General features: G+C 36.2%; 2 protein-coding genes across 3 annotated transcripts; one reads left to right on the top strand and one right to left on the bottom strand.

Moving 5' to 3' along the window:
• The first annotated feature begins 2,028 nt into the window (after window positions 1-2,028).
• LOC113291042 (F-box/kelch-repeat protein At3g23880-like) lies at window positions 2,029-3,450 on the top strand. The gene is made up of 2 exons (XM_026540622.1): window positions 2,029-2,686; window positions 2,840-3,450. Exons 1-2 carry the CDS (start codon window positions 2,029-2,031, stop codon window positions 3,448-3,450), a joined length of 1,269 nt encoding a protein of 422 aa, XP_026396407.1.
• A 1,364-nt stretch (window positions 3,451-4,814) lies between these two features.
• LOC113288350 (tubby-like F-box protein 14) lies at window positions 4,815-9,649 on the bottom strand. 2 transcript variants are annotated; one of them, XM_026537366.1, is made up of 6 exons: window positions 9,489-9,649; window positions 9,315-9,382; window positions 7,908-8,386; window positions 7,380-7,473; window positions 6,289-6,421; window positions 4,815-6,000 (listed from the first exon to the last, which is right to left on the bottom strand). In XM_026537366.1, the coding sequence occupies exons 3-6, from the start codon at window positions 8,244-8,246 to the stop codon at window positions 5,286-5,288; spliced, it is 1,281 nt and encodes a 426-aa protein (XP_026393151.1). In that variant the 5' UTR covers window positions 8,247-8,386; window positions 9,315-9,382; window positions 9,489-9,649; the 3' UTR covers window positions 4,815-5,285. The 2 variants fall into 2 exon arrangements, with proteins under 2 accessions (XP_026393151.1, XP_026393152.1); XM_026537367.1 differs by having other exon boundaries at window positions 9,315-9,372; window positions 9,489-9,647.
• Window positions 9,650-10,115: the final 466 nt, after the last annotated feature.

The following is a 10,115-nucleotide window of genomic DNA, read 5'->3' as shown; positions in this document are numbered from 1 at the left end:
GGGATCTCTTCAAAAAACTTGACTAAAAATCCAAGAAAAATATAAATTCATACAGAGCAGTTTGAAATGTGGTCACGAAAAATATCACCAGAACTTTGTTTCCGAGATTTTAATGACTAAATAAAATGTTTTCTGTTCCATAAAACACATAATTTTAACCTCATGTTAATGGATAATAGATAATCAACTAGGGGGAAACATAAGAAAATGACTTAAAAAGTAAACACACAATATGAAGAAGACAAAAAAAAATAATAAATAAAACCAAAACAAAAACAAAAACTTGATCACTACGAACTTCAATATTAAAACACACACTGATTCAGCTTCTTCATTTCCTTCAGAGACGGTGCCTGGTAGTCGTTCCTTAGTCTTCTTTTACTCGACCCCTTTTTGTCTCCACCAAGATGTTTATATTGGCCGCATCCTCGAGTGCAACAAATACATCTACAAAAATATCAAGTTTATACTCCATTCCATAATCACCAGCCTAGATCGCTTTCTTCCAGTTGAGATTAAAGATAGCGTGTAAACCATTTTTTCTGAGCGTCACATGCTCTGAAGAAATAACTCCATCAAAATATTAGTCCACCTCCATCTTACTATCCACATCCACACCATGGTGGTTTAGGATTGAGCGTGTTCAGATCATGTGGCATTCATATTCTTAGGTGTTGACGAGTTAACCAGTTTGATATCCAACTACTATAATTACATTTACAAATACTAAAAGAATCCTTTCAACAGATTACAACACAAATTGTGTTCATTGGAATAATCTTGTTGTTTCACATGGTTAACGAAGCCAATTGAGGCCTTTTACAAGAAGCCTATTACAGAGACTCCAAAAATTTGGTTTCGATGACTCCTATAGATTCTAATGTCCTAAATATGGATGAGAGAGAAAAGGACCTATTTTATAACAAAAACGTAAACATACCTCTTGACAACTTACCTAATTACCTAATTTAATTCTAATTAAAATCAAAAACTAAACCTAGAAAAAAAAAAAAAAAAAAACACGTCTCTTCGTCTTCGTCCTCTTTTTTTTTCCTCTTCTTCCTCTTCTACTATTTTTTTTGTTCTTCAATTAGGTTGGTTCACAAAATAGAATAGATGATTGTTTTAGCCAACAATTATTTCAATTGGGTAAGAATTAAAAACCCGCCAATTTTTTGTTTTTGATTGTGTGAATGAATTAGATTTAATTAAACTAGGGTTTTAAAAATTAGTTTCTGAACTAAAAACGATTGGAAAACCAAGCCTTAGTAATGATTTTTTATTGTTGGGAAAACATGAACTCCTAACTGTATTTATGATTTAGGTTAAGAAACCCAACCGTATGATTTATCTACGGTTGGTAAAACATGGACTCCCAACTGTATTTACGATCTACAGTTAGGAAACCTAACCGTAAGTTTAATTTTAAAAAGAAAAAATGTCACAAAATTTTGATTTTCTTATACTAATTATAAATCAAATTATTAGTCTAATCAAATCACTGACCTCAATTTAGTTAATCAATCATGTACTAATTAATTGATGATATTCTAATCATTAACAAAATTAGTATGATAAAGGATTTTGTTGATTGCTATTTGTCGATTCGATTTCATAATCAGCCCTCAAAACCAAATATTTGAATGTATAATAGACTTCTTTACAAAAGCCCATTTGTTATCAAAGTAGGTGTGGGCCGTGTGGCCTTGGCATACCGTTTAGTTACTGTAGTGGCCATGGATATAATTTTGGGGCCATAAGGAATTAACACACTAAGTATCGAATTAGTTAATTTTTAACTAACACCTTTTTCTAACTAGGTTTGTTCCTTGCTCGGTCTCCCTCGTTTCCTGAAGTGTTTAGACATCAATTTTACGTGTCATACCTAGACCCGGATTCTTTTGAGTTTTGATATTTGAAGTATTTAGGAATCTTGTTTTTGCTGATAGCTAGACAACGATATATATATATATATGTTTACCCTGTTGAGTAGAACCACTAGCTACGGTAAGGAAGAAAACAAAGAATATGATGATCAAAGAAAACAAAGGTTGTGGTGATGATAGTGAAGTAAACCCTTCAAATACTATTACTCCTTATCTATGTGATGATATCGTAAACGACATACTGAGCAGACTTCCGGTTAAACCACTCATGCGCTTCAAATTGGTATGTAAAGATTGGCAAAACTCAATTCAGAATGATTTATATTTTATGTATTTACATCTTACTAATTCTAAAGAACGTCATGACCCCGGTGTTATGGATCTCATATTTAAAACTAGTACTAAACCTATCTCCCCAGGGAGCCGGGGATCTGATTTGTGCTTGGCAAATGTATGTAGAACGAATAAACATCATCATAATAAACCAGTAGTTGCGGCTCGTCATAGGTATAAGAGTCTTTATAACACCCCGGAGTTTTGGGGAATTTTCATGACACCTTTGAATGGCTTAATATGTTTTGTTAGAGAAAATGAAGGCTATATCCGAGTTGCAAATATAACTACAGGAGAAGAAACACCATGGATCAAAGCTACTTTGAAAGATGACTATTATGGAATTAATTTTTGGCGATATAAATGTGACTGGTGGACTGGTTTTGGTTACGATCCTTCTACTAGACAACACAAAGTTATCTGCATATATGAGAAACATTATTTGGATGCAGAACGGAAGGATATTGGTGAGGTTGAAGAAGTTTGTGAAATCATGACTTTAGGAGGAGGAGGAGGAGGAGGAGGAGGGAATAACAACAAGAACAACTACACGTGGAGAAGAATTGATGACTATCCGCAGTACCGGATCCGCTATTTTAATGAGTGCGTTTGTGTAAAAGGTTCAATATATTGGGTAAGTAGAGGTCATGTGCCTACTTCACATGGGAAAAGGAAGAATTCTATTACAGATTGTAAGACAATTACAGAACATTTCTATGAAGGTATGTCTTTAGTGGCCTTTGATGTTGGAAGAGAAAAGTTCAGAACGATCCCAATTCCTCAAGATATTATATATTCACCGGAGGCTGAAGAAGACCCATTCATGCAAGATAGGTATATAAATCTATTAGAAGTAAGCGGGCACATAGCTCTTGTAGATAGAGAAATCAAAAAGTTATGGTTATTCATGGATGATTATGATGGTGACATGGAGAAGACTAATACTACTAATAGTAGTAGTGGCGGTGGTAATTGGATTAGAGAGACTATTTGTATCAAGTTACCTCTGATAGATGAAAGATATATCAGATTTGACGATGGCGTTCCTGGGACGGACGAGATACTCGTTAAAATTAAAGATGTTAAATGGAAGGATCATTTCTATATTTGCTACTATAACTGGAAAAACAAGACGATTGGCAATCTCATTGAAATAGCGACCGGTGAGAATAAGTACCATCACTATGGAGAAAAAGTTAGAATTTTCACCCAAAGTCTTTTATCTGTTTAAAAGCCAACTATTTTGGCCCTTTTCATTTCTTTCTCTTGTGTTGGATTCTATTTGTTGCATAAAATGTGAATGAAAACGCCATGACAGGATCTCATGCACTCTTTTTTGACTTGTATGGATGGCGCAGTCTTCTGACTTGTATCATACCATTGCGTCTCCGGGACTGTATTGAGTATATACGGTCTGAGGTAGACTATGTGCGGCAATTATTGGATGTTATGGGATCTTTTGGTCTATGAGGAGCACATTTTCAAGAGATTGGACAAACATGTTTATATACCCAAGAAAAATATTATTTCTGCTGATATTGGTTCATCCAGGGATGTTTTCAATGTGCTTACCCAATCGTTATTTCTTCCATAAAACACACAAATCTAACAACGTGCAAATAGATAGCAGAGCAATAACTAGGGGAGAACACAAGAGGAGGGTTCAAAAGTAAAACACACACCCTGATTTTCAGCTTCATTTTCTTCGGAGACGTGTCAGAAGTTTCATAGTAGTCGCACATCCTTAGTCATTTTAGACATCCGCAGTCTCCACCAAAATGTTTATATTGTGCAAATCCACCACTGCAATAAAGACGTCTACAAGAGCATCACGTTTATACTCGTTTCCATGGTTACCAGCCTTGATCGCTTTCTTCCAATTGAGATTAAAGATGGCATGTGTACCACTTTTCCTGAGTATTACAGGTACTTGGGATATATCTCCATCAAAATATAAATTCACTTCTATCCTTTCATCCACATTAATATGATGATAGCGCAATAATTCCACAAGAAACTCCAAATTCTTTCCAGTAAACTGCAAATACTTTTCATCTGTTGGAGACAAACGCTTGCGGAAGAGGGAAAAAATGTGCGTCCCTAGGGGAATAGCATTCACATTAGGGAGGACTTGGGGTGCTTCAGACATATCGGGGTCTTGGTTATGATAAGAAATGTAGTTTAAACCTGCTTATAGCAAAAATAAGTAAATCAATATAGATGAATAAATATCCTGTAGTAATAGGCAAACAGAAAACTAGTAATATGCAAATAGAACACTGAGAAATACCCTGATTATTTCCTGCTCTATCTTGTCCACCTTGGTCTGCCATCTAAGAGAAATGGTACAATTAACACTCACTTTTGAATGAAATGTGGAGAGAGAGGAAGCGAGATATTTCAAAATGTTGCGAAGAAACAAAGAGGTGTCTTGATATGTATAAATATGGAGAGAAGACGAGTACTTGGATTAGTTAAAGAGTAACAAATGCTTTAAGTGTGTTTTCTTGTACCCAAATATTGTGAACTGGGGTACAGGCAGGACCTTGACTGAAAAGAAACTGGGGTAGTGACAACTTTTACAAATCTTCCCAATAATCACACCAAAACCGAAACAATCCCTTTTAACCAACAGATCAACAAAACAAGAATTACATGCAATACATCAGTTGTGAAACTTATGTTATTCACACCATTCTTCCCAATAAACATAAAGATTAAAAGAAAAAGAAAAAAAGGTGTGCATAACAAGTAGCAGCATCCTAAACCAAATATTCCTTTTATTTATTTTACAACAAAGAAGAAAGAAAAGATAACAAAAACAAAGCCTTAGTATGGTTTACTCGCACCAATGAAGCTTTCCTTGTGAAATATTCTTCTATGTTACCTTTTTAAACACCTAAAAATTGAAAATGTTTGCGATGCAAGCATTTCCCAATATGTTTAAACCGAGTGATACATTGATAATGTTGTTTCTAAAATAATTTTAGAGCGGCATTCATTATGTATATTCAGAAGAATAAAAAGTTCTCTGAATGATACCACTTCTTTTTTCATGTTGTTCTTCTATTCACAAGCCAATTTGGTGTCGAAGCTACTCAAACATATCGCAAAAGCTTGAAATGCTGACAAGGGGTAGCGGTAATCCATTGTGAACATGTCCTTTCCAACCTTTCCAAACTGTAAAATGACCTTGTCGTGATCTGGTTGAGGAACTGGTTGAGATGGTGTAGGTGCACCTGCAGCAACCGGCACTGGAGCAGCAATTAACTGGAAGTTTTTAACAGATGCAACCGTCACTCGACCACGAAAGTTCAAGCACCAGCACTGTAACTGTTCGTGCCATCTAGGAGACTTGTTCCTGAGTACCAAAGGCCTTTCTTTGCCTTCTTCAATTTCGCCTCGAGATCCATTAATGTCTGAAAATCTAGAACTGCTAAACTCTATGGAGCTATCAACGGATTTTGAGAAGGAGACGCTCCGAAATGAATCCTCAAGGGGCCTGGACAGGAGCTCCGGTTGGCCAGGGACAGTACCACCAATGTCTAGGGAAGCAGCAGGGATGGAATGCATTGTGCACTGCATCCGTCGTGGTCCACGTGTGCCTAGAACATTCAGCTCATACATCACCTGTGCTATACTGTAGCTACCTGTAGGGACCTTTGGGGAGACTTTCTTGGAGTAAAATCTACGGCTTGTTTTGCCTGGTTCAGAAACCGTGGCTCCACTGTATGGAGGTTGTGTATCATATATTACAAATTTTGTACCGAGGAAATTAGACCTGAAATGGCAAGGAGAATATCAAACACATAATTGATTGATGAATGATCAGGGGAAAAAAACATAGTAAATGAGGCTCCAGTTTGAAAAGATTTTGGGAGCTGAATCATACTAATATATGGTGTTACTCTTGAATAGCACCATCCAGTAAACCTGTCTCTCTACTTACAGATAAAAGACTGAAAGCTGGCTAGGTTCTCATCTAACCATTAGAGGCACGAAGTACACAGTGAATACTAACGTTCTGGATGCAAGGGAATTCAGTACATCTTTTTAAGTTTTTTGTTACCTCAGTTTTCCAATATAGTTGGTGCTTGATCTCGATATGTTCTCAGCATGCATGGAGATAACATATTCTGTGCAAGTAGTTCTCCTGGTCCTTTTAGCGGAGAGAAGGAATTTCCCGTTTTCGACAAGCAGAGCTGTAAAATTGAAGTTTAAATCAGAACAGTTCCTAAAAAAATAATGCAACAGTACAGCCGATTAGCAAATGACCGTATTTCACCAGCTCAAGTTTTTTCCGCATATAAGCAAAATCATCAGTCATATATGTATTACATGTGACACATATGAGATTATTCACATCGGAAGTTATGTTGGTTGTCTGGTAGAAACTAAAGCGATAGTATTCCTTCTTGCAGCATTACAAACTGAATGAAAAGGGGGAAAGGCAAAGAGGAGAAGAGCAGAGTAGACACAAAATTATTGTAGTACAAGCATCATAGATATAAAAGTCTTTATGGTGTATCTGCACACACAAATTTGTCATAATATTCTATCATAACAGAGGTCTAATCTTTAATGCAAGGCTTCCTTTTCTCCATGAGTCGAATGCATATGCACAAGAACTACGGTGTTACAAATTTCATGTAATGCAATGTTTTATAAGCCCCCTGGCATCTGTACAGCATGTCAGAAGAGAATGATATGCGGGTTTAAGCTTGTGGTACCCGAAACTAGTCCACTGAATTCAGTTTATAAGTATAACTAGAGAAAATTGAAATTGAAATTTCAAGATAACTTGTACAAGCAAGTTTTATATCATGTGATTCACATGATGACATGGTTTACGAAACGCAGTTATTTGTGCTATCCAGTATCCGAGTCCAAAGATACAACAAAAGCACCAAGAAACAATTTTGATTTAGATAGTTGTGTCTGTACGATTAATTTCACATACTTACACAGCACATCGCACTAACAAGTAATACACAAACTCGATTTTCAAACTTAAACCTGAAGATACGTCATTGCAGATTTATCATAATCCAACGATATCATGGTAATTTTGCTAAACTAGCGTAAAAAAGTCGATATAAGAAGAGGGCATGTAAATGTTACAAAGCAGAGCAAAGATAATCGCACTTGGCGCTGGCTTACCAGGGCTAAGGCACAGGAATAGGTGGTAGGTTAAATTAGATTTATCCCTCTTGATGAAGCATTGTACAGTAGTATTCCCTTCACGAGGTCCTGGCTGGAAGAGTAAAAAATGCAAGATAAGAGATCACACTCAGGTGAAGTTACATTAGAGGGCTCAAACATGTGAATAAAAACCCGAGGATTCTATAAGAAGCTAACATGTCCCGACTTTCTTTTGAATTTATCAACGCACTGAACTCTAGGTATATTGATCCAAAAGTCCACTATGCACTAACACCATCAACCATCTATTGTTTATTAGCTGCAAGTTATAACCTATCTGGTTATCTGTAATTCAAACACATCAACCCCTATAGAGTAAATCATTTTCTTAGGTGTGCCCACTGCACATGTGAATATGCACGCTTATTATGTACAAGAGAACAAAAAGCTAAGACAAGTAGACAACAAAAATCATGTTGTCAGTTACGTAGTATCTATATATATATGGGGCAAGAAATATGAAAAAAGAAAAAAGAAGAGACCCACCTGCTTTAACGACACAGGAAAGGTAAGTTTTCCACATAGCTCTGGACATTTGACAATTTCTAAGCACATCTCTCTCCAGGACTTGCAAACTGCAGCACAAGCAACAACGTGTTTTCGAGAAGGCCATGTACTTTCGCTCTCCTCCAACCTTTTTATAACATCACGAAGCAACTCTGGAGGAAGGCTAGCCCAACAACTAGGTTGAATTACTGGAGGCTGGTCATGTAACTCGTGGACAGCACTATGAGATTTGCCAGTATGGAGTCTCAAATCAAAGCTTCTTCTCGATAAGCTACCAAAGCCATCTCTGACATCACGAATGATGCTACGGAACGACATGTATCCCAGAAAATTGATAATAGCCTGATAACTCCACTAAGAGAATTAAATCTCCTTCAGGTGTTTCACACCAACAATCCTCCACTAAGATTTACTATTTTGATCGCACACCTTTAAATACATGAATCATGTTGGTCTAACTGCGAAAGTAAACACAGAAAACAATCAAAATTATTGGAACATGATCATAAAAATAAAGTAGCATATGAAGAAAAAACTCTAGATATTTATAATATAGAAGAAGACTACTCTAGTTAAAGACCTATCCAACATCTTAGTAAAATACCCGAGTACAAAATATGAAACCTTATAAGAGAAACAGAAGTTATTCATTAACTACCGAAAAAGGACCAAATAATACAAAAAAGAACTGCTGATTTTCGGAGAAACACTTGCAGAGACATACCAAAAGCTGACTTTTGCCTAATTCATCGAACTAATTAAAGGCATCCATCGAAAATGAACAGAGTTGACTTCTTACCCATGACTGACTAACAACTGAAAATGATAGTATTCCAGTAAAACTTGGGCAACTCTGACTAAATACAATCCAATCGAAACAAGAATTCCTCCCATAAAACAAAACTCAAATTATTGCTCAAGACTAAAAACACCACCAAAAAGGAAATAGATTTCGACAACCACACAGGGAAAAACAAAATTCAGATAAACCATCTTTTTATGTAACAGATTAACCATTCAATTTCCCACAACCAAAACTTAAAAAAGGAAAGAAACCTCCCAAGTCAGACACAACAAAATACAGATAAACCATCTTTTTATGGAACAGATTAACCATTCAATTGACCTTTAATCATCAAAAACAAATCAATCGAAATGATTGAACTATAGCCAAAATTAGGAACCCTTTACTAGATGAGCTTTTCACCCATGCTCCCTCTCAAATTAACACCCAAATAAAGCAAAAAATGCAGCAGATTTCAACAATCACCCAACCAAAAACTTCAAATTTACACTAAAAAGCAACCAAACCCTAAAAAAGGAACAAAATTTCCAGGTCAACACAGCAAAAATCACTATAAACCCAAAAGGAGAAAGGAAAATTACCTTAAATTAACACCCAGTTCACAGCTAAGAACAATAATTGAGCTCAAAAACAACACACCTGAAAAAATCTAAAAAAACAAAGTCAAATATTAGAGATCTAAACAACAACAAACTTCTTCCATCATCAAAACACAGGAAGAAAAATCAAACAAAAGGGGCAACAATAAAAATTACCTTGTTTGAGTTTGATAAATTTAGGTCAACACAGAAGAAGAAGAAACCCCATCTTTCTTCTTCTTCTTTTTTTTTTCTCTAAAACTAACTACCCCTCTCCTCTCCTGCTATCTTCTTCTTCTAAACCTGTTCTTCTGTCTCTACTCGGATTTCAACTTATCAAATCCACTTGACTTTATTAAATAAAAAAAAAAAAGATAAATGAATAAACTTTTTCTAAAAAAGCCAAACACTATTTTATAGTCGTCCTCTACTCCTCCCTGTTCGAAAGGTAAGAATATACCTTCCTTGCCCCCAACTATGTTTTCGCATTTTCACTGCCTGACACATCATTTTCAGGTGAGGACTACTCCTCCCCCACTATACGCTAATTATGGTGGGCGACCACAGAAAGTGTGAGTCGTAGGGACTAGGGAGGGAGGAAATCTGTGGTGGTGCTATATGAGGCAATGTGCCAGTGGAAGAAGCTACGACGAAAGCACTGATGACTGTATATGGTGCTATTATGCGTAACAGTGAGTGTGATTTTCCTTCTTGTTGTGGCACTGCCGGCCACAGTCCGTCACCATTCATGACTCATGAGGTGCCCGGAGTTGGAAATTGGCTATAAAAATTACACCTATAATC

The sequence above is a fragment of the Papaver somniferum genome, chromosome 6 (genome assembly GCF_003573695.1).
Source record: "Papaver somniferum cultivar HN1 chromosome 6, ASM357369v1, whole genome shotgun sequence".
Classification (NCBI taxonomy): Eukaryota; Viridiplantae; Streptophyta; class Magnoliopsida; order Ranunculales; family Papaveraceae; genus Papaver; species Papaver somniferum.
Note: the sequence above shows the minus strand (reverse complement) of the source record. Positions and strands in the feature narration are given on the sequence as shown.